The sequence below is a fragment of the Saimiri boliviensis genome, chromosome 17, assembly GCF_048565385.1.
Source record: "Saimiri boliviensis isolate mSaiBol1 chromosome 17, mSaiBol1.pri, whole genome shotgun sequence".
Lineage (NCBI taxonomy): Eukaryota > Metazoa > Chordata > Mammalia > Primates > Cebidae > Saimiri > Saimiri boliviensis.
The window spans coordinates 2,288,314-2,313,680 of record NC_133465.1 but is presented as its reverse complement, the minus strand read 5'-3'; the positions used below and the strand labels follow the sequence as shown (position 1 = coordinate 2,313,680).

The 25,367-nt window shown below is 38.4% G+C and overlaps 1 protein-coding gene across 21 annotated transcripts in view; it reads right to left on the bottom strand.

Annotated features, from left to right (window-relative positions):
- ACACA (acetyl-CoA carboxylase alpha) overlaps positions 1-25,367 on the bottom strand; it is a 328,649-nt gene that overhangs the window by 112,705 nt on the left and 190,577 nt on the right. For 15 of the 21 annotated variants that reach the window (XR_012514502.1, XM_074388039.1, XM_074388044.1 and 12 more), the window contains 6 exons: positions 17,137-17,160; positions 14,051-14,194; positions 13,180-13,276; positions 12,129-12,242; positions 7,141-7,197; positions 6,851-6,895 (listed from right to left, as the gene is read on the bottom strand). Coding sequence is in view for 20 of the 21 variants with exons in the window: in XM_074388039.1 (XP_074244140.1) it covers positions 6,851-6,895; positions 7,141-7,197; positions 12,129-12,242; positions 13,180-13,276; positions 14,051-14,194; positions 17,137-17,160 (481 nt within the window). In the remaining variant the exon portion in view is untranslated. The remainder of the gene's footprint in view (positions 1-6,850; positions 6,896-7,140; positions 7,198-12,128; positions 12,243-13,179; positions 13,277-14,050; positions 14,195-17,136; positions 17,161-25,367) is intronic. The other 6 variants (XM_039476073.2, XM_074388040.1, XM_074388050.1 and 3 more) reach the window with 3 other exon arrangements.

The window sequence follows — 25,367 nt, the reverse complement described above, 5'->3', positions numbered from 1 at the left end:
TAGAAACATTCAGAAGGTAAGTTTCTAGAAAACATGCTTCTTACCTAAGCTTAGTCCAGGAAATATGAATGATCCTCTGCATAATCATCACTCTGACCCCATTTCCAAATTTGAAAATCACCATATTATAAACCTAACTTTAGTATCTACCCTCTCCCAGGGGGGAAAAAGATGTGTATATTTAAAAAATCTCCCAAGTGAGAAAAAAAAAAAATCTTGCTGGGTATTGCTCTTGGCACAACCTGGCAAATAAAACCAATATACCCTACGCTGCAGTCACTATAATAGTAGTTACTGGAATGATTTCCCAAGTTTCTCTTTAAGAAACTCTTAAAATGTAAACTGGTCAGACAGTATAGAGTGCTCAGTCCATGATTTTCACATTCATTCTCAGGTCAACAATTTCAAGAGTTTAAATAATAACATTTGAAGACAAAGAAAAATACAAGATGCTACCTTGGTCACTCCTACTGTATGTATAGGAAAGAATGAGGTGGAACTAGTGAACTTGTAATCATTAGGTCTTCCTGCTTTTTTGTAGGGCATTATACAATTTACTAGAGTCTTATTAATTAACAAAGACGAATTCAATTAGCAGAGTTCATTAGTTTCTGAAATTTAACTTACTAACACCAAATACCCCTGTTTCTCGGATGGGAAGTTCTACTGGCAGTGCTGGAATCAAGTCATTACTATGTGCCTCTATAGGAGGTTTCATTAGGCATCTTCTTCATTATGAATGCAATATAATCAAATACTTATCAGTACAAGGCAGAGGGACCAGACTAGCTGTCTACATATCCTGAACGAGCTTTAGGAACTACGAAGGAAACAGGGACTGAAAATCTTCTGGTGGCAGGCACTCTCATGTGTTGTCCCACCCAATGCTCTCAACAACCTCTAGAGGTAGATGTTGTGACCCTCATTTTACCAACAAGGAAGCTTGGCTCAAGTACATCCTCAGAATCACAGAGCTAGAAGATAAACTTGGGTCTTTCTAATGCCAGAGTCCATCATGCCCTCTCACCTCTCAAGGGCATAGTATTACCTTTCTCTTCTTATTATAATCCAAATTCTTTATTTAGAGAATTTCTCTTTGATGAGACAAAAACACAGAAATTAAGACTTTAAAAAAGCAGAATGCGAACAAAGCAAAACTCATGCTGTAAACCTGTGGTTCTTGAATCTCCTGAAAATTTCTTGAATACATTCCATAAGTATTATACCTCACTCTCACCTTAACTAAAGCTTGCACAGTTAATAAATCTTTTCATATTTTCCTTGGTATTTTGATTGTAAGACTGCATTTAAAAAGCTTCTAGGAGCTCATTCACCAACCTCAGGGAAATTCCTTTTTAAAAGCCTTTTTAAAGTGGATTTTACACAGGACTGAACTTCTCCTAAGGAAGTTTTGTTCTAAATATTTCTCTGACCCCCTCCTCCCTGCCATGATAGTGAAGCACATGGGAATGACTTCAAGGTTAAGTAGGATGCACTCAACCAAGGTGTTGGTAAATATCATGCTCACGGTTTTATATAAGCTAGTTTTGGTTTTACTCCAGTAAGGTACAGCTTTCAGAGCATTACCTAAAAAGTAACACATGCCAAAAAAGGAAGAATAACAAAATCTTTCCATGGAACTCTCTGAAAGAAAAGGCAAGGAAAGTGATAATATGATATTTTAAGCACACACTTTTCTATTCTGCCTGAACTATTACTAGCTAATTAATTAAAATGTTTGTTTAGGATGCCATTTCTTTAATTATGTACACTTGTAGGATCAAAACCATTTCCTTTCAAAAACAAAACAACAGTAATAAAAAAATGCTTTCTTTTCCACTAAACCAATTAAGAAAATTTGTAGTAACTGAAAGGCATATAAAGCAATTTGAATGGAAATGCCTTTAATACAAATAATGAAGAAACTGACTAATTCTTGGTAGAGGTGGGCAATGACTACCAATTAGAAAAAACACTTTCTTTTTTTTTTTTTTTTTTTTTTTTTTTGAGACGGAGTTTCACTCTTGTTACCCAGGCTGGAGTGCAATGGCGCGATCTCGGCTCACTGCAACCTCCGCCTCCTGGGTTCAGGCAATTCTCCTGCCTCAGCCTCCTGAGTAGCTGGGAGTACAGGCACGAGCCACCATGCCCAGCTAATTTTTTGTATTTTTAGTAGAGACGGTGTTTCACCATGTTGACCAGGATGGTCTCGATCTCTTGACCTCGTGATCCACCCGCCTCGGCCTCCCAAAGTGCTGGGATTACAGGCTTGAGCCACCAGGCCCGGCCCAGAAAAACCACTTTCATTAAGGTTAGCTAAGAAAAGGCTTTTCTTTAACTTCTGAGTAAATTTTTAGCTCCATGGTAAAATCCTCAATTTAGGTATTAAACATTCAGAACAAGAGACAGCAAGAACCTCTGTGCAATGGAAAAGTGGGACTACCAAGCAATTCTTCAGTGACTTGGAAGTCTGAAGACTCTTACAGAAAGAAAGCTCTTTTGGCATTCAAAAACCACAGAATCACAGAAAACACAGAAAAGAAGAAATCTAAAAGTCTGATCCCATGGCTTTAGTAAATGCTTTTAACCTATCTCATCCTCATACTGCCAGTTTTTCCACTGAATGCATTCATGCTTATTCCATCATCAATGTATTTGCTTTTCCAGTATTCTACTAGTGTCATGGGCAAATATCACAATTGAATGTACACAAAGAAAAACCCTCTTAGTGTTCTGGTACCAAAAAACAAAAGAATGCAACATTTCACAGGAAGAAATTATACCCCTGCTGTGTTCTAATCAGCCAACCATCATCAAGACAATCAAAATAATTTGCCCAAATTAGCCAATCAAGACACCCTGCAAATCAGAGAATGTGAAAACCTGCAACAAAAAACATCATAGCTGATTATGATACTAATAATCATGTTAAAAACCTAATGAGATGAAGAAATTGGGAGCTTGCTGGTGCAATTCTCTTTTACCTCAACATGCTGAGAACTAATTATATAGACTGTAATTAAAACAAAAACCCAAACCAGCCCTTCTGAAAACTAATAGTTGGTCCACTACCAAACAGCAATCAATATCTTTAAAAAAAAACTACTAATTGTGATAACTTTTCATGATAGTGAGCTCTTAATTCAAGGTCCAAATAATCCAAAATATTTCATTTTAAAGTGGGAGTCACACAATAGTCATAAAACAACAACTCTCTCAGGAGATTTGTAAACATTTTTTGTAAATCTCATGAAATTTTACAAGAACAAAAGGTAAGATTTTATTAACAGATGTAAACTGTTTAATTTGGAATCTTATAATTTTTGGACCTAATGGGGTATAAGAAGTTCTGAAAATCTGTATTTTGATGTCCTCAGCCAAACTTAGCTGAAAAAAATATGAAAAGCTTCAGAGAAAAAAAAGGCTTTATATCGCAATTAGACAGCACTTTCTGCTGAATTTTTTGGAATTCCAGACCTGAAATGTGAGTGAAACTAACAGAGAAGGAATCAGTAAGTTTTAACTAACAGAAAACTGGATGGAGCTGCAGTTTAGATAGCTACAGAAATTCAAGATAACTCTTTTGCATTCAAGGCTTTGCTCTTTTTTCTTTTCTTTAACATCTTGTCCATTTTCTCTTTAATTTTTTTTTATTTTCAGATAAGCATTATGATCTACTTTTTTTTCTTAACAAGAAGAATATATTTACAAAAAGAGACTTGTTTTCCTCAATCTTTCTGTTTAAATATAAATGTTAGGCAGTTATTCAAGTTCCATTATGAGCACTTGATTTAATTAAGCGGTTATGGAGACAGTCAACTCCCAGACTCCTTAACACTGGTGAACACTGCGGTCACAGAAACAATCTCAATTCAGGGTCAAGAGAATCGGGCAGCAGCAGACACACCCGTGGGCAGCTTTCTGGGATGACTGTGGTTAAACTACCAAGTATTGTAAATGCTTATAGCCATCACTGGCATCCTAATCGGCACCTAACAATATACCCAGCTCTCTAGGAACCTCTACTCTGGCCCTCATTTGTCTTGTTCTGGTTCTGAGGCAATCTGAAAGACCAACAACTAGATAACAGCACAGCTTGCTTTATTTCACCAACCAAGGTTCTTAAACCAAACTTGGTAACCTTCCTCCTCTCTTTGCCCCATCAAGTGCACATTCTCTCTTCCATTCAATAACATAGGGATTTCACAGCGTAGAACAGGGGAGGCTGCATACATCACAGTGGATTACCAAAAAGCCAGAGAGATCAAGGGATTCATCTCTGACACTCCCAGAAGCTTCCTCTTTTTCACAGTACACTAACTATGGGGCAAGCACACATCAGATGACATGATAGAGGCAAGCGTCCTTCATGAATGTCAAGCTACCGTCAGCAGAACTCACAGCAGCACCATGACAGTAACCCCCAGATTTGTACAGTTTCTGCCAAGGCTTCCTGGCTACTGCAGATCCTGGATTATGTAATAGATTCTGGATGGAGTTCAGTTTGATAGTTGCCCTTGCCCCTTGCAAAACCACTTATCATTTCTAAAGGGACTAATATAAAAATGCCCTAACTCCTCTGCCATTCAATTCTTCAGAGCAAATCTAGTCCACACTTAAACCTTAATGTTCTCTCTGCTCTAAAGCAGCTTTTCCTACACTCATGACAAATCGAGTCACTTGATAATTTAACTGATTTCCCACCTGATGCCACTATAAATAGGACTCAAATAATGATTATCAGGGAAGACCCCCTGCTGGCCCCATTTTCTAGCAGATTGTTGCCTATACATGTCCCTATTCAACCTAAATGCAGAAGTATCAGGACAGCAGAGAGAGAAAAAAGTTTTAAAGCTGTTAAGTATACTCTAGATTAATATTAGGGCATATAATACACTATAGATTCAGAGATAAGAAAGGGTTTTTGGATGTGTGTTACATATATGGAAAAATGTCAGTGAGAACTAATCACTTTCGTTTTTAGTGGACAGTTTTAATTGATCAGTGTGTCTATTATAGAAACCAGTTAATGTGCTATAGATGTGAAGACTCCGTCTAAACCATTAGCAAAAAGGAAAACAATTTTACAAATTTGGTGTCATTCCCTAGAATATGCTATTATTCTAAAGGCTGTGATAAAAAGCATAGTAACATTTAAGAACCTAGCATAATACTCTTCTAAAATCCAGGGCCTGGCTCTGGCATGTCTACTAGCTCTGATCAGCATGTACCAGCCACCGTGTTTATTCATGGGCTTTCATATTCTACCCCCAAGTATCCATTTTATTCTCGAAGCTCCTGATTTTTCTTCCTAAAGCCCCAGGGTTCTTTTTAAGCTCCTCATACTTCTCCACTGACTCTGTTTCCTATCTAAAGTTATTGACTAATATATATCTACACTCTGCTTGATTTCCTGACATCAATAACACAGGAGAGTCATGTAGTCCACAACATTTTCTAAAGCATTTTAGAAAATCTTAGCTCTCTTGTTTCTCTATAGACTAGACCAACAAGGTGAACTGTATGAAGGAAAACAAAATGTCAAGTGCTAGAAGCCTAATAAACAAAAAGGTAATAAAAGCAGTCACACACAGGTCCTTGAGTTTAGAAAGTCCTTTCCAGAATCTCAAATGCTATCTCCATTGTTGCAAACACGCAGAGCTTAACAACTAAATTATCTTAATTTCGAAAACCAAACCAATTACAGGCTCACGCCTGTAATTCCAGCTTCCCAAAGGAAGCCAAGGAGGGCGGATCACCTGAGGTCAGGAGTTTGCGGCCAGCCTGGCTAAAGTGGTGAAACCCTGTCTCTACTAAAAACACAAAAATTAGCTGGGTGTGGTAGTACACACCTACAGTTCCAGCTACTTGAAATGCTGAAGTAGGATAATCTCTTGAACCTGGTGCAGTGAGCTGAGATTGTGCCACTGCACTCCAGCATGGGTGACCGAGAAGGACTCCCTCTCGAAAAACAAACAAACAAAAAACCAACAACTTCCTAACATCCTCTGGAATCTTACTTAGCTACATTAGAAACAATTTTTATGAAGTATTATGAATATAATCAGCCATTTTGAAAATGACATATTGATTGCAAACTGGATTTTTGGCCTTACTGCCGTCACCCTACTGGGTATGATCATCCGGGTATACCACAGTTCAGATCCCAGGCTATTGACTTAATTCTCTTTTCAATAAAAATTTTAATTTCATAAATATTAACAGTTAATTCACTTAAATGACAGAATAACCAAGAGAATGTTTAAGTTTTACTTATTTCCTGTTCCTAGGATTAACATAAGACAAAAAAAATAGCAACTTGGCTCCATTAGGGCATTTTAAATAAATCATCATTCTTTAGAACTGAGACTTCTCAGTAAAGAAGCCAAGACCACAAAGTGCAACTGGCTGTTCTTGATGATTGATTCACTATGTGCACAGAAGAAATGACTAGTTAGCTTGTTTCTACCTTATTCATCTGGATAAATGCTTATGTTCACTCTTAACTGTTTCTCAGAGATATATTGAGAATTCATTATAGGTTAAAAAAAAAGAAAAAAACTTCAGCTGGAACACTTGACGTAAGAAATTTTAAAATATTTTTAATTAATGGAGGATGGGGTCTCATTAAGTTGCCCAGGCTCATTTCAAAGTCATGGGCTTAAGCAATTCTCCTTCCTCAGCCTACCAAAGGGCTACAATTACAGAGAACTGAGTACTTATTATAATAATTTCTAAAAGAAGAGGGATCAAATATCAGTCCAGCCCTTTTAACATACATTCTGTTTAAATAATCAGTGGCAAACAAATAAACAGTAAGTAATTTTTCATTATTGTTCCTTTTACTTACATGAAATCTCCGATCCACCTCATAGTTGACCTGTTTTCTGAAATCCTTTCAAATAAAAGACAGAAAGGAAGGAAAGACAACAGAAGCTGGCAATTAGTAACAAAATTAAAAACAAATTGAGTAAAAAACGATGAGTTAAAGTACTGTTTTTTTAAAAATAAAACTTATAGAAAAGTAGTTATTTCTCTGAATAAATTCTACTAGTAAGCATATGATTGCAATCCCATTTTTCATTAAGTTCTAGCAGCAGCATAAGAAATATTAAAGAGGTACAATTCACATGTCATTACCTTTTGTGCAACCAGGAAAGTAAGGCGCCGGATCCCATGGTCAACTAGGGTAGCTTTCTAGGAATAAACATGTAAACCAGAAGATAGATGAGACTTCCATTCATTCTAAATTTTATCGCATTCAGTCCTCTTAAGGCTTTGGTAGAACTAAACACCCTCTTTGGTTACCTTTTTCTTAACTTAGTACCTTCAAACTTGCAAGTGAACAAATTTCAACCTGGCTCCTAAGACTAAATCTTACGAAATACATTTTATACTGATTTGGACAAAACTAAAAGAGACCTTTGTGGAGAAGAAAGGGTCATATGAAGTCATCTAAATTACCTCAGAACTGATTTACATAAAGGTAGACCATGACAAAATTTCGGCTTACAAAAATCATACTGTTGGGCATATACTCAAATGTAAACATTAATATTGATAAAAATAAAAAAAGCTAAATGAAATAAGGTAGAGAGAAAAGAAGGACGTTCCATAAAACATTAAACATAGGTCCTAAACTGTTTAGATTGTAGATGTTACCTACCATCAAATACAGTGTTCCTAGAATTCAATCTAACAAATTGTAACCTTTCAGTGTTTCTAAAAAAGGTCCCCACTACCTTACATGAAGGCAATTTTTTAAAAGGTTCTCTTTTAAAATTGTTTAAAACAACATTTTACAGGCCTTTAAATTTAGGAATTATTTATATCTCCACCAGGTACAGGCAACTAGTATATTAGAAGTCAATAAGACCAGGTGTGGTGGCTCACACCTGTAATTCCAATACCTTAGGAGGCCAAGGTGGGCAGGGCAGATCACTTGAGGCTAGGAGTTCAAGACCAGCCTGGCCAACAAGGCAAAACCCTGTCTCTACGAAAAACAGAAAAAATTAGCTAGGTGTGGTGGCACATTCATGTAATCCCAGCTACTTGGGAGAATAAAGCATGAGAAATGCTTGAACCCAGGGGGCAGAGGTTGCCAAGATCACACCACTGTACTTCAGAGTCTGAGTGACGGAGGGAGACTGTCTCCAAAAAAAAAAAAAAAAAAGACACCAGTAGTTTCAAGACAGCCACTTACATGAGTTTTGAGCCTCTGAACCTAAGCCTTCCTCTTCCCTATGCTGTTCACGTATCTCAAAAGGCAGGGACAAAAACAATTAATGAACTAAGTAAAAGACACATGTTTAGAGGTCCCTAACAAAGAAGTATTAGGTAACAACAAATAAAAAAGCAACCTCACCAGTTGAATGACCTGAGAAAACACATGAATAGCACAAACAGAAAAATAATGTGGACTTTCACAGGCTACATCCAGACTTAAGTTTGACCACATTTCTTGCTATAACTGTAACCAAGAGATATATTTATAAGCCAATTCTTAACATTCATAATACTATACATATATATATTTTAATTCAAATTGTCTTCGCCTTATAAGGAAGCACGTTCCTGGTTTATTTCTTCCAATTTCTTCAATTCCGCTACGGCATTGCTGAGTAATAAAATTAATTTTATTAACAGTATAAACAAAAGATAACTGGAAAAATTAATTTTCTAAAAGCAAATAATAATAAATTCTCAGGCCAAATATAAATAAATTTTGGTTTAACCACATTAAAAAATTATCTGTAATGTCATCACACGCCTTGCTGTAAATAGCCAAGTATTGACACCACAATTAGAAAAAAAAATGGGTTGAAAGAAGCGGGGGTTTCTCAGTGTGGTCAGGAACAGAAACACTTCTTCTGACATCAACAAAGATTCCACTACAGTCAAGTCCTTCAAAGACAAGCATCAATAGCTATGTTCTGGCAAGGAAAGAAAATAACTTTAATAATGCCATGATTTAAAATCAAAATTGTTATTGCTTTTAAAATTCCACAAGTGGCTGACAATAACAGCAGAGCAACAGGATTCTGATTACATTGTAATAATGCGGGTCTCACAGCAAGTCCACAGCTATTACCCAGCGATTAGGCGTCAGCACCTGGAGAAACTCCATTTACACTGACTGCTTCAATCTCCTCCACAAGTCATTTACAAATATATGATCCTAATTTCTATGAGAGAAAAAAAGACATGCTGGGACTAGAAGATTATTTGGACAATTTGGATCAACTTATTTGATAGTTTAATGTGTGCTTTAAAAAAAAAACTTTTTCTAAACTGCTAGGAGCATGATCATGAAGTGAAAAACAAAACTAGTTACCACTTCATCTTTTTTTTTCTTAAATTGCTTTTCCTTCCTTTTCCATATATATATATATATATATATATATATATATATATATATATATATTTTAAACAAGGAGATGAAAATGCCAAATGTCCCTGGATAAGCACAGTACCTGATGCAGTAAATAGCTTCTCTATGCTTACAGTATCAGCATAGTCTACCCTTACCTTTCTAAATAGCCTTAGGCAAAGACACTGGATTTCTCTGTGCCTTAGTTTCCACATCTAGTCAATGAAAAGGGTAATTTCTTATTTTTCATTAATGTTACAAACATATGCAGGGAATAGAAACAAAATGCCTTTTTTTTTTTTAGACAGAGTCTTGCTCTATCGCTCAGGCTGGAGTGCAGTGGTGCAATCTCAGGGCTCACTGCAACCTCTGCCTCCCAGGTTCAAGCGATTCTCCTGCCTTAGCCTCCTGAGTAGCTGGGACTACAGGTGCCTGCCACCACGCCCAGCTAATTTTTGTATTTTTAGTTGAGACCGGGTTTCACCATATTGGCCAGGCTGGTCTCAAACTCCTGACCTTGTGATCCGCCCGCCTCCGCCTCCAAAAGTGCTGGGATTACAGGTGTGAGCCACCGCGTCCAGCTGAAAATGCCTTTTTAGATCAACATGTGTTGATACATATGACACTTAGATTTGAGGGCAATAAAAAGTGTCAAGTTGTGATCAAATTACGGAAAAATACTCAAACATAGGCAATTAGTGCCTCAAAACCTAGGAAGATACTTTCATAGATTATTACATGAAGCAGTAGCAGCAGCCACATATAACACTAAGACTCTTCTAGCAAAGATTACCTTCATCACTGGCTTTAAGTTAACACCATGTGGTCACTGGCCAAGGGCAAGAAGGAACGTAAATTTCTGTCTACAGAAAAAGGCCCAGGCATGTCCCCTACTTTCACTTCTCTGGAAGCACCTTCTCCTCATATTGGCCACTGCAATCCCATAGTTAGTTTAACTGCTATGATAGCATCATGGAATAAGTACTAAGACTCATAGTCATCACAAAGTAACCATTTTTCCCCTAGATGTCTACCATTGGCATGACATGATGTAAATAATAATGGCACGAATTGTCTATACCAGGGAATTAAATTTTGAAAGCATTTACTGAGTTCTTTCCCTGCAACAAGTCCATGGGTGAAGTGCTGTCCACTCAAAGAGAATGCATGGGTCTTGCCATCAAGGACAGTTTAAGAGGACAGTCTGCCATCTATGACATCATAACGAAATATAACTATAGATTATTGTTTCAAGCAGGCCTATCCTGTTCCCTCAACCAGACTGTAAGCATCTTCAGGGCTAAGAATGTATTATGTACTAAAGGACCTCCATCCGTGCCCCCTAGACCTGGCATCAAACCCTTAAGTTCTAGTATTTACCCTATCATCTTCCAGCTGGTGACCTAGGGGGTCTTCATTTCTCTGAGCTTTAGCGCTTCCCCATGTGTACAACTGGAAGAATTCCTGACTTACCTAACCCCATGGAATTGTGGTAATATGCAAATTAAAAATTTAGGATTTTTAAAATATAAATAAAAAGCATTATTATTGCTAATAAACATATGCTAACCAATTAGGAATTCAAAGGAGAAACATACACTTTAGTTAGGGCTGCTCAGAAGTCTTCATCAAAGAAGTGAAATTTGACACAGTTCTTGAGATAAGCAGGATTTAGAAAGAAAAGCGAAAGAAAACTTTCCAGGTAATAGGAAGTCAAAAAGTATAGCAAACAAGGCACATTGGACAATGAAAACTTAGGTCTTTTCACAAAACAGCAAAGACTCCATGTTAGTCTCTCAGGAGGCTGATGAAGTTGAATCTAAAGATACGCAGGTATTCTGAAGGTCAGAGAAGTGGGGAAATAATATGGTAAGAGCATATTGGGGACATTTAATTTTGTGGTGGTGAGCAGATTGGAAACTCCTTGGAGGGTGAAAGTAAAGGAAGGTAAGTAGATACAAGAAAACCTGCTGCAGTGTCTCAGGTGTGAGATAGTCAGGGTTTGAATTAGAAATGGCAGTGGGTTTAAAAACTGGAAAGACAAGGAAGAGAAAGGGTGAAAAAGACTGCAAAGAAAAACTAACAGACCTTGGTGACTGACCAGATACAAATAAATATGTACAGATTGTGGGCAGACAAGTAGAATGAAGGAAGGTCGAGGGAAAAGCCAATGACTTCTGAATGACTGGGAGTAAAAGTATGGTGAGCTGTGAGGTTTTTAGTTCTGTTTTATGAGAGGATTGGAGAGGGATGAGAATAGGTGAAGGAAAATGATGGAAAATGACGTTTAGACTATAAAGTTTGATGTCAACAGAAGATATCCAAGTGACACAAAACTGAAAGAAGGAAAGGTATATAACTGATACTTTCAAAGAAGGGAACGGGAAGACATAGAAGGGACCTGAGGGGAGTTTGGGCTTAGACATGTGGGAAGTCACCAAAGGAAAATATTTAGTGGGTGATTAGAAGTTCAAGACTGGAGCTCTGGGAGAGATTTAGCAACATAACTTCCCTTAAAAACATTTCAAATATTTGAGGTCTATGTCTGTTGACACACAAAGACATTCATTACATATTATTAAATTACTTCGGGATTTTATCCCTGAAGGCAGAACTAGCCATGGTTCCGAGAGTTATGATAAAAGACATAGCCATTCTAAGTGATAGGCCTTAAACCAGCAACTGATAAAAGGACAGCTATAATACACAACCAGTAGGAAAGGGGCCATCACCAGCTTCCACCCAATCAAGAACTTACATTTTGCTGGGTAAATTCTCTGAACATAGCTGCCAGCCTGTCATCCTCAATATCACAGTCAGTTTTGATGGCCACATTGAGAATGTGAATTGGTTCATCCCTGGGAACCTGTGACTCAAGAACACAAGCCAAAGAAATTATGAGGCTGGTCAATACAGATGCACGTAGAAGTTATAACATTTGGTAGAATACCTGAAAGAGAGATGTACCCCACAGGATATTTTGGTTTGCCCACCAGTAGGAATGAGCAAATTGAAACCACTGCCCAATAACCACAGAGATTAAAGTAAACCACGTAACTTTTAAAAGGTAAGGCAGCAGAGACATTAGCAACAGGTGGCCCAATCTTTACTTGGCATGAACTTGAAGATCACTATGTCTCACTGTTTTCTTGTGAAAAAAATGGGGGTGAAACTATTTGCCACATGTTTTCACAGAATGTGAAGGAAAATGAGTGAAATAAGCCATCTGAACATATTCCCACATATTTTCTTACAATTTATCAAACAATGGAAGTATCGAATCATGAAAAAATAACACTGTAGAGAAGAACAATTTATTTACTGATAAGTGAAATTATTTAATAAAAAGACAAAGTTTTAAACAAAATGCCTATTTTTTTCTGCAATCTAAAGTCCCCCAATTCTCTGAGGACTATGATTGTACCACTATGCAAAAATACAAGCCATGGCTAAGAATTCCAGCCACTATGCAAAAATATAAGCCATGGCTGAGTAAGAATTCCAGCAACCAAAGCCCAAGTCCTTAAGACAATATTCAGAGATTCAGAGGCAGCTGCAATGGATATAACTGAGTGCATTCTACACTATGGACTCCGAAATTTAAATACAGTTTTTTTTTTTAAAGTTAGAATTTATAGTCCACCTGTTTCTCAAAAAATACTTTGGTGAGGCATACAAAATTAAATATTATAAAGTGGAGTAAAAAGATGAATTCTTTCTTTCATAATAGTCCAAAGTCAGAAAGACAGGATACAGTACAAGTCCCATGTCTGAGGGAACAAAGCAGTCTCCCAAAAGGGACGTTATACCTTATCTTCATCATAAAGAGACGTGTGACCCGCCTCAGGGAATGTGGGGCTTTGGGGTGGGGAGTCAGAGAAGCAGCCCATCACTTCATCAAAGATCCTAAAAAAATACAAAAGAAACATCCACCATGAAAACCCAAGTGGCAGGAAACAAACACTGCCATTGCCAGCTGAGTCTAAAAAAATAATCTATCTTAGCCTGTGCTCAATAGTTAACTGAACAGAATCACCAGTGGCTAGAGGTGACATGCAAAATTTCACCAAGTGGCAGAAATTAGGAGGATGGATTGTTTAAACTTTAATAAACCATATATATTTTTTCTTTTTTTAAAAGGAATGATCTAAAGCTTTTTGGTTTTGTTTTCTTCATATGTAAGATATCAGCACTGCTGTCATCATCAGTCTTAAAGTAACAAAAAGTGCCTGGAACCGGAGCAGTGCAGACCAATGTAATTACCCCTCCCCCTAGAGTAATGCATCAGTATACATCAAGAGATAGATGCTGAATGCATTTAATCAAAAGATGTATCGTCTCTTGTGGGGCTCACTCTAGTGTTATGTTTAATTTCTCCCGACATTTCACTCATCACAGAGCAGACAGCTTCTTCTGTTAGCTCCTCAGGAAAAGATGGTTTTTATTTGTTTCTTTTTTTCTGACCAGGCTCATACTACAAGTGGAGGCTTGCAGAATCTGAACCAGAGGTAGAAATGGACGCATATATACCTCTCCGAGGGCATATACAGCAAGGGTTACATCTTTTTAGCTGACTCATGGCTATTGTGGGGACCTTTATTCATTTTGCAGAAAGCTCAGACCCCAAAACCCAGATGTCCACGACTCCCCTTGTACAGACATGGTTCCACAGTTACTTACCTGACAAAATCTTCAAAAGTCCGAAAAGAGACCATTCCGCCCATCCGCTGACATGGTGGAGTGAATGAGTTGTCCAACAGCACGTCGCTGACACTAGCTACATGGGTCATGCCATAGTGGTTGAGGTTGGAGGAGAAGGACATTCTAGATGGTAATTCAATCACGTTCATTAGATGAGGAGGGTAGGAGCAAGGACTGGGAAAAGGAACTAGGAGAAAACTCTGAAGTAGGGTCAGGTTGCAGAGCAGACTTGGTTTTTTTACCCACTATGGATAAGGTGGTTTTGCTGGATTCATGTTAACCCTTTCTTTTGAATTTCCCCATATAAACTATATTTTCATTACTCCAAAATTTCTTCAAATAGAAAGCCAAGGACTGTTAGGAACTTCCAGGCAATTTTAATGCAATTATACTGTGACATATCCAATGAACGAACAGCACATAGGGGTTAAAAACCATCCTGCATCTTCCCCCTCCCTAAAACATTCCTTCCTTTAGAAGGAAGCAAGCAAGCCAAGTGAGTTGTAACTATGCAACACTTAAGGCATTTTGTTCTCTAGGAACTGTAAGAGATTAAGTATTCACAGATATGTAAAGGGATAGGTAGATATAGGTATGTAAAACAACAATTTTAATTAATCTGAAATGGTTTAGTAAGTAATTATATACAATTGTTTATGGTACGGAAACAGGTCACAATCTATAAAAGGAACTTTACTGAGGAATTTACTTTTTCTTTAAATGGGTTGCTAGGGATAGTTATTGGGGTTACAGTTCCCTCTTTTTGAAAGAGAGACATTTTTCAACCCCAAATTGCAAATTTTTCTTTTCATAGTTAAGCACTTCTATACCAAAGCAAAAATATCTCCATTGAAAGCCCTTCATAATTTCCAGCAAGATACAGAAGGGCAGAGCATGGGTCTCAAAGTGTGTGTAAGCATGACAAACAGCTGCTAAATGGAGATGCTTGAAGAGAACTGAACTGATTTGTTCAATCTAAAAACACAATGAATCTATAGATTCCTTGATGCACCTTAGCAGTGTGTACTGATAAATAATACTGTTAAGTGTTTCTGAATGCTTCATCAGGACAGCCTGTTAGGAAGGACCAAGCTAAAGGATGCCTCCAGGACTTGCCTGACATATTACCAGCACACTGATCTGAAGCAAGTTCAGAGCAAGGCAATGGCACTTGAACTTTGGGGAAGTGCCCCCAAAATCTCCTTGAAGTATACCACCTGCGGTGTTGGAGGGGGAAGAGAGACGGTAACATGGGCTTGAGATCGTGGTACATATTGTACCCTATTGCAAATCATAATTATAAGGCAATGGAATTCTTTTTCGGATGGGAGTGCTGCTCACACATACTAAAGAGACTAACACTCCAGGTTTTTATTCCTTTGGTGAGTGATGATTACGGAAAAGGTACATCATCTTCTGACAGTACTTGGGAGTCGAAGGCAAAGTGGGAGAGGAAACCATTGATACCATGAATGAAACAAACAAATGAAACACACATCAAGCAAGTCTTACACATGGTGCTCACTAGAAACTGGGATTCAGAGTTGTATTAACGCAGAAGTGCTATCCTCCTCCTCTTTCCTAGGATCACCAAATGCATTTACTAAAAGAGCAAGTTTGTGAGGCATTGTATCTTTTCTACCTGCTTGGCATTAGACAGGAAAGATAAAGGGTTCCAGACAGCATTTAAAGGGAACTCCCTCTGAAGAAGCTAACAAGCTATGTTTGTGGCAACCATGGGGTTAAGTAGCTTTTTCACTCAACTGAACCCCACGGGAAATACTGACTATTCAGTTTTCCCTCACCACCATGCTTGTGGACCAGGGCGGCTGAAGGCAGGCAGCAGTGCGCCAAGCCTCACTCACCAAGGGAAGATTACAAGACCAATTAAAAGCATTCCCTTTCCTCTCCACATCCAAATTGGGATCTAAAAGCTATGATTAGTTTTGATTACTTAATATTTTAAAGGGAGAGGGACAAAATAAATGTAAATCTATAAATAGTTCCATGTGTAGCTGATTATCTACAAAGACCTTGCCATCAACTTATTATTGCTTTTGCATTTTGTGGATTCAATTCCAATCAGAACTGCTATCCTCTCAAACTTGCATTGTGTTGCCTTGCTTGGTTCAGTAGACAAGAGAAACCCAAAATACTAAAATATCACTTGTGCTATGTTAGCCTGGAAACCTCTTCACAGGGCTATATACTTTTCCAGTGTTAATTTTATTATAGGTCTGAAATAAAAACTGACTATTATCATAACACTTTTTTTTTTTTTTTTTTTTTTTGAGGTGGAGTTTCGCTCTTGTTACCCAGGCTGGAGTGCAATGGCGCGATCTCGGCTCACCGCAACCTCCGCCTCCTGGGTTCAGGCAATTCTCCTGCCTCAGCCTCCTGAGTAGCTGGGATTACAGGCACGCGCCACCATGCCCAGCTAATTTTTTTTGTATTTTTAGTAGAGACGGAGTTTCACCATGTTGACCAGGATTGGCCTCGATCTCTTGACCTCGTGATCCACCCGCCTCGGCCTCCCAAAGTGCTGGGATTACAGGCTTGAGCCACCGCGCCCGGCTATTACCATAACACTTTAACACTTTAGAAAATTAACTAACTGATAAAACATGAAATCAGCTATTTCCGGATCTACACTCCTCTGAAAGGAGAAGGAAATTCAAAAAACGAAAAACTGTAAAAATTGTGAATAATTTGCCAGGATAGGAGTAACCGTAAGGGTTTCTCCTCTGAAAGCCCCAAACTACACAGAGAACTTAGCAAAACAAGATGTTGCTAGCAGGGCTGAACATAAGGCAGACAAACCCCCTTTCACATACAGCTAGATGGGACCTTCTCCATACTGAGGCTTTTCAAGTAGTGCTTTTTGAACAGCTGAAGACATGTTTTCCAAACAGAAAGAATAATTCAATATGTCCAAAGGGGAGCTCAGGACTCCCTAGCAGATAACACATTATCATGTCAAGTGTTGTGTTATTTTTTTCCTGGTTTCACTATTCTAAGGTACATAAAGGTGCTTTTAATTGGAAAAGAAACTGAACATACGGTACCTGTTTAGCGTGGGGATGTTCCCTCTGTAATTAAACAACCACAGTTAGTTACTGATAGGTTAGTGAAAGCCATAATAAAAGAATTGTCAGAGCAGATACAGACCAGTCATGAGGAGCTCCAGTTCCGCCGCTCTGGCATTCCGCAGACATAATTAAGTGCTCATTACCCCTCAGCCCCCAGGGTGCCTCCAAGCAGGCACGCTCCTAACCTACCTCGCCACAGCAGCTGTTGATGGAAAGGGCCGAAATGTATTTACCATGGACTTTTAAAATAGCTCTATTACAACAAAAAATAATGCAGAGTAGTGGGTAGAACACAGGCTGATGAAAATTAATTTAAGCTATATGATATGGTATATTAACTTAAGCTTCAACAGGAAATATAATTCTTGACAGGACTCTTAGAGACTCTTCTTTCTTGTTCCTGTTACTGAAGGTGTAACAAGGAGGTCCAGGGAAGTTGATTCCACAGCTCCTCCTACCTTAATCGCTTTTCCAGGATATGTGACGGACCTACAAATTCTCCACCAAAGAAAAGTATCCAGGAACCTGATTTCCCAGCTACCTGTTTTAAGTATCTTTAACTGACCTCTTCCTCCCATGAAGAAGAGCAGGGGAGAGGGTACTGTATTTTAGGAGCTTAAAAGAACGGAAAATTATGATAAATGATTCTATGATCAGAGCAGTATAAGTTGTTAAAATTAATTATTACTTTGTAATTAAATGAGTTTAGGATCATAATGATTTTTAAAACTGTTGTTAGTTTAAAAACTCTAGGCCTCTCATAAATAAAACCTTATCTAAATCTGACTACCCTAGAATTTCCTTATAGAGAATGTGCCAAAATCATGAAAGACCACCATAAGAATAGGAAACTACAAGGCATACCTCCCACATTCTCTTTGGCCTTTGCCACTAACTCTTTCTAAAAGATTTCCACAACTGAAAAACAAACAAACAAAAACCTTTATTTTCAATGTTAAGTGGGCAAAGTTATACTTACAATTTAGGGGCATTGTAAGGGGGCTGATCAGTTGATATCTAAACCTTCTAACATTCTTTTATCAGCATTTAATCACTGTTGGGGTTTCCTAGCACACAGAGGACTTAATGGGCAGAACATAGTGGGTGGTGCTGATGATATGTGGGAAGGAAGATAGAGGGAAGAAAATGATGCACTTTCCTTGGCAGTGGAAGGAGCAGAATAGACTGAGCAGGCCATATAAATAAAAAGCTGTGACATATCACTGCACACAAACTGTATACCTCCTGTGATTTGTGAGTAGAAATGCTCTGTGCATCAAACCTGTATCACAGAGTGAATTCCTAAGGCAGCAAGAGCAACCTCCGGGTGCAGATACCTGAACCTTTGCTGTTGGGATTCCTTGAGCCTCTCGCTCAAGAGAATGGGCTTTATTTTCACAAGAGATCCTTAGTTATAATGCACTTGGGCCTGATCGATACAGAAAAAGTATGCACAGGTTCTAGAACAGAGGGAGGTACAGCTGAACAGAAAACTAACTGCAGATGCTAATGAGAATATTCTTCCTTTTAAGATATAAAGGATGCTAAAGAAAGGGGCCACCTGCACAGTTCCTTATCGTGAATCTCAGTTCAGAGAGAACTCTGTAACCAAAGAAACCTCAGGTTCCATTCATGCAGGTTTCTGGAGTTTAGAAACCAGTATAATCTCTCTCAACTGTTAACAAATTTTTTAATCTAATAAAATGATCTAAATGCTTCTGTAGCTACATTCTAATCCCTTTGGGAGTCTTCACAGGATGAAGGCCACGTTTTCAGTAGAAAAAGGCCTGAATTGAAAAGAACACCAATAACAACAAAAAGCCAGGCTTTCTCCATCAGCAACTCTCAAGCTCCTACAGCGAGCTCCCTGCTGCTTTGTTATAAGAATTATGCACCATCTACACAGTATGGGGTAAAAAGCAAAAACTCCTAACATCTCTAATTTTTAAAGGAATGGTCCCAAATCAATCATGTAAGTAGGTTTAGAGCCAGCTTATCTATTTTGGTAGAATAAGAATCTGTGGGGATGTAAGGGAGATGGATGGATGGAAGGAAGGAAGGAAGGAAGGAAGGAAGGAAGGAAGGAAGGAAAAACTGTCTATTAACAGGTAAATATTTAGCGATGTCCATAATTATTTACATGTTTGTTTGTTTGTTTGTTTTAAGAAATGGAGACAAGGTCCCACTATGTTGCCCAGGCTGGTCTCCAACTCCTGAGCTGAAGTGATCCTCCTACCTCAGCCTCCCAACATGCTAGGATTATAGGCGTGAACCACCAAACCTGGCCACTACATACTTTTCATCCTATGCAAGGGCTATATGGTCAATTTAAGAATATGATAAATGACAAATGTAGAATATCGCACACTACTGTGATACACCAGAAAGCTAGATTAACAGTCTGTACCCCCCCCCCAAAAAAAAACAACTAAGAGAAGAATTGCACAGGAGTCAAATATTCCATTTATGTAGCTGAAAACAAAATTTGCCACATTCCACTGCACACCCATAATGCAAAAATAGTCAAATTAGGCCAGGCACAGTGGCTCATGCCTGTTATCCCAGCACTTTGGGAGACTGAGATGGGTGGATCACTTGAGCCCAGGACTTCAAGACCAGCCCAGGCAACATCACAAAACCCATCTACATACACATACACACACACACATGCACACACAATACAAAAGTTAGCCAAGTGTGGTGGCACACAGTGTGCATGTAATCCTAGCTACTCAGGAGGCTGAGGTGGGAGGATTGCTTGAGCCCAGGAGGCAGAGGTTGCAGTGAGCCAAGATCATGTAACTGCACTCCAGCCTGGATGACAAAGTGAGACCCTGTCTCAAAAAAAACAAAACAAAACCAGAAACAGTCAAATTGCTCAATCTGTGATAAGGCAATCAAGCATATTTTCAAATACATAAATGGGATATAAATTCACTTCTTATAATCTGCTGTTTGGGCTATTCAAAATACTTACTGTAATGAATCTTCATTTACAACATTTGATAAATATTAGAACCACTTTCCTTCTAGTAGCTTAGCTCCATTTTCCAGATATGATAACCAAGAAACCAAAGAGGATGCTTTCCAGTGACACTGTTCAATATGGTGTCATAAACCACAATCTAGACCTGGCATTTTCTCATCTCTTCAAGTTAGCATTCCACATCGATATAGATTTTAGAGAAGGACAAGAGAAATTCTGAGGTTCCTGGCATTAAGTCACCTCTGATTTTATTGCTCTGCCTGCCCAGAATGGCTAGAGAGCTTGCTTCAATATGAATGCAAAGTCAGAGTTGCCTCCTGCTAGCTGAACCCTCTTTAATTTAAGAAACACTGACTTCTCTGGCAGCCACAAGTTCTGTGAGCCTTTTTACCATCCCTTGCAGCTGACTTTCATTTGGCTTGATTCTAGCTGGCCCTACATAAATCTTTTATCATATAAAAACGCTCCTGATTCTTTTGCTTCCTAACTTGAAGAAGAAAAAAAAGACCCTATATGAAAATGAAGGGGATGCATGCAAACGAGCAATGGTTACATCAAGCTGTGACTGAAAGCCAGTATGGGCAACTCTTTTGAAATCAGGCAGCAAAGCAGAATCAGAAGAGGTCGGCTGAATAACCTACTAGCAGCCACTAACAGCAGTACCATAGGAGAAAGAGCAATTTGACTGGCTGTGACCAGTGGTGGTCTCTTTGCGTGACTATATTTCTGCAGGAGAATCCAGATCAAGAGCTGCAAAACACATCTGAACCATGTATTTCTACTGGCAGCTCCCCACCACCTCCTTGCAGTTCAGATGCCCTGATTCTACTGCAGGGCTTTAGTTTACAATGAAATGATCATTGCTTCATTCATTTGCAGCCCCTCCAAAGCCCCTTCTTTGCTCTGCTGGAAGATTTTGCTCTTTCTGAAACAAGTACACCAACAGAGCTACAGCACATTACTGTTGCCTGCTGTATAATTAGCTACAAACCCACAGCACAAAACTACAGGGATTTACAGGTGTCCTGGATTCTGCTTTTCCTTCCCCCTGGTCTCAGCTAGTCTTCCTTGACAAGAAGGGACCTTGGGCTACCCTAATGATATATTGAGAGTTTTAAACTCGAATCTCCCATCTTACAAGTCTAGAGCGCCAAAATAACACAGCGGAGACTAGAAGCTGAGCCATGGATACAAGAAAGCACTTTGGTAAGCACTTAAACCTGCTGAGAATCTTCTCTTTTGCCAGATACTTGCATCTTATCAGCAGACTACCCTGAATGAAGGAAGCAAGCACTTTAAGACTTCATTTATTTATAGCTCATTCTGGCTTGCTAAATACAACAAGTGATCCCACTGCTGAAAAACGCTACAAGTTGGATGACTTTTGAGTATCTCAGTACTACCCAAAGGAAGGTCTCATCTCTGGGTGTTAAAGATTATGAGAATTCTTGAGAATGGCAGTTGGATACTGATCAGTCATATGGAAGGCTTCTGATTTCTAACCTTCCCTTCCTTATAAAAACAAAGTCCAGAGGCCACCCATTCACAGCTGAACATTGAGGATGGATGCCAAGCAGCCTAAACTCATCCCTGACCAAAACCATGACATGCTATCAGGGGAAAACACAGCCGACCTCTTCTGGACGTAAGACATGAGAAAAGGGAAGTATTTGAATTAAAACATTATCACACAGAAGGCCAAATTCACCAGTAGCGAATAGCAGAGAAGGTGCAATGCAACCCGACTTAACTAAAGCATGGATTTCCATCTACGAAATAGGTGGAAATAAACACCAATAGGTCCTCACCCATTATACATGTACAGAAACGTATAACAAAGTATACTTCCATCTCCTGCATCAAATTTGATGCTTCTTATTTGAATCACGGATTAAAGGTTAAAAAGATTACTCACATTCACTGGAATGTATTAATTATAAAAATCATTTGGAGTTTTAAATTTTGCACTCCCAGACTGTCATATTATATAGAGCCAAATGTATAGCCACAATTTATGGGATAACATACTTTACATATGTATGTATAATTATAGTTAGATTTTAAAAGATCAAATACAGGTTGACTGAAGAATTTGTTTTCAGATGATTCTGAGGCACTTAATATGCTCAAAGCTTAGTGAAATCCTGAAGGTCAAATGATTCAATGAATTGCGCAAAATAAAGACATTCAGGATGATGCTTCAGTATCACAAGCTCTCCCATCTCCAGCACCAGTGAGTGATACTCGGGTCTCTGAATAGGAAAGAAGGCAGACACATACAAAGCTTGGGCTCTAAACCCTAAGACTCACTAGAGGGAGAAGGGGAAAAAGGAATATTGAAGGATGTAGTTTGAGCTCCAGGATTAATTCATGTAAAACACTGGTTGAACTCACTAAAGGGTGGGCTCACAGAATCTTCAATGAGAGAATTAGGTTCTAGAAGCCTGCATAATATAAAACGCTCTCTTGGTACAGACCAGTTGCCCTGAATATTCCTGCACCAAGAAAATAACTTGAGATAGTCACTTCTGCTTCAAGAACACAAGTCACGTTTACAAATGACACATTAAAAAAAAAATCCCCTCCCCTCAAAAAAAAAAAAAAATATCACATAGCCTTTAAATGCTAAGAAGGTAAAAAAGGAAACACATACACGTGTTAGCTTAAATCAGAAAAATCTCTTTAGCGGCTGTTCAAGTGAAGGAAAGGGTAAATCCAGACCAGGAGCGTCCGACTGAAGCTCTGATGGATGCTCTGGTGAATAAGGCCTACAGATGCCAAATAAGTTGGAACTACAGTCCCCAGAAAAAATTTAGAAGTCTTGGGTAGAAGATCAAAAAGAAGATAATATGCCTCGACTGAGGCACACCTAGTGAGAAGGATGAAACAGGAAGTTCCAAAGATTAGAAATAAACTATTTAGTAATCTGCTTTTTAAAAAATTTATTGGAGTACTAGAAAAAACAGTCAAATTATACCAAAAAACCAGAGTAACCACATGTCAAGCAATGCAAAGTCCTATGATGAATTAAAACAAAAATGAAAATGTACCAAATACGTTACCACAGAGCAACTGTTCAAGTCTGCTAAAAACGGGTGTGTTCTCCCTTTTTAAAGGCTCTCCTAGTCGTTTGCAATATATTTTGCCTACTTCTCTAAAAATAAAAATAGGTCCTAAAAACATACAGGTTTTCAATCCTAACAGCAACTAAGGCATTTGCCTGGAAAAAAACAAACAAACAAACAAAAAAAACAACTAAAACTCTACTGCTGTCAATTTGCAGACAGAGTGCCATGTTTCACCCCAACCCACGGAGAATAAGCCACAGTCAAAGACAAACTGCATGATTGGGAATGACAGTAAGAGGAGTTAAAAAACAAAAACAAGCCGGGCGCGGTGGCTCACGCCTGTAATCCCAGTACTTTGGGAGGCCGAGGTGGGCAGATCACCTGAGGTCGTGAGTTTGTGACCAGCCTGACCAACGTGGAGAAACCCTGCCTCTACTAAAAATACAAAATTAGCTGGGTGTGGTGGCGCATGCCTATAATCACACCTACTCAGGAGGCTGAGGCAGAAGAATCCCTTGAACCTGGTTGGCGGAGACTGCAGTGAACCAAGATCGTGCCATTGCACTCCAGCCTGGGCAACAAGAGCAAAATTCTGTCTCAACAAACAAACAAACGAAAAAACATAAAAGCTGCAGGAATAGAATTCTACCAGGTGACTCCATACGCAGTAAGAGACTGCAGTCTTGCTTTGATATTACAGCTTACTAAGATACTTCTGATGATGTGCTAGACAATTTTGTCTACTTCAAAAACACCTGGCTAGGAATGTGAAGACCAAGCGAAAGGAAAAAAAAAAAAAAAAAAAAAAAAAAAAAAAGCAAAAAACTGGTTAAACATAATACCTGTTTTCTCCCCCAAGAACTCTTGATCTGCCCTAGATATGGTGGCACATGCCTGTAGTCCCAGCTACCTGGGAGGCCGAAGCAGAAGAATCACTTGAGCTCAGGAGTTTGAGACCAACCTGGAAACCTAAGACCCCATCTCTTTGAGTGGGGGAGGGAGGAGATTGATCCGTTAACCTCAACTGGGAAAAATATAAAATTCTGCTGTTTTGTATTAAGTAAAATATGCATAATTCATATGCCTTTTCTCTAGTCTCACTAATTCTTAAAGCATGCATAAAATATTGTAACATCTATAATATCAAGTGTGGATAATTCCTGTAACTACTAAGAATAAGCAACATAAGACTAAGAGTTTTTCCTCTCTCCAAGGGCACTGCCAGTAACATTAAAAACAAAAAAAGAAGACTCAGTGTGACTATCCTAATTACTTTTTGGTCTAAGTTGAACTGTCTCATACAGCAGCCACCAGCCATATGCAGCTAGGGAAGTGCTTAAAGTATGACTAGTTTATATTGAGATATACTGTAAGTGTAAAATGCATGCTAAATTTCAAAGATATAGTATGAATAAAAGAAAAAATGTTACGAATTTTTATTACATATCAAAATGGTATTTTGAATGGGTTAAATGTTATTAAAATTAATTTTATCTGTTTCTTTTTACTCTTTTAAATGTGGCCAACAGAAAATTTAAAACAACATATATCTTACATTATATTTCTATTTGACAGTACTGGTTTAGAAGTAGTGACTTTCAGTTATAGCTGTTCATCAGAATTATCAGAGGAGCTTTTCAAAGTGGTCACCTGTACTCTAATCCAAAATGAATCAGATCTTGAAAGTCAGGACCCCAATATGTGTATTTTCAAATTATCCCCCAGATAATTCTGAGAATCATTAATCCAGAGGTTAGTGGACATAAGTGAGCCTCATAGGCCTGGGTGTGGAACGAATACTGGTAGTCCTCTATAACTTCTTTCTGTAGAATGAGAAACATTATATGCTTTTTGCTGCTTGATCAAAACAATAACGGAAAAAAATAAAAGTACTGGAGTTAGGGAAAAAACGTTAGAAAAGTACTTGGCTCCAAACTAGCTAAATCTAAAAGAGCTTAGATTTCTTTTTAAGATGAGCAGGCCTGTTGTATAATAAAGACTTTGGCCATCGTCTCTGGTTCCTGGAATAGAGACTAAATCCTTGTAATTTCCCAAGTAATAGGAGTGTCATTGTTATTTATAAGCCTCTTGGATCACACCTGAGTTTATGCTAAGAGATGAGATGACTCAGGAGGTGAGCTGGTCACTAAAAA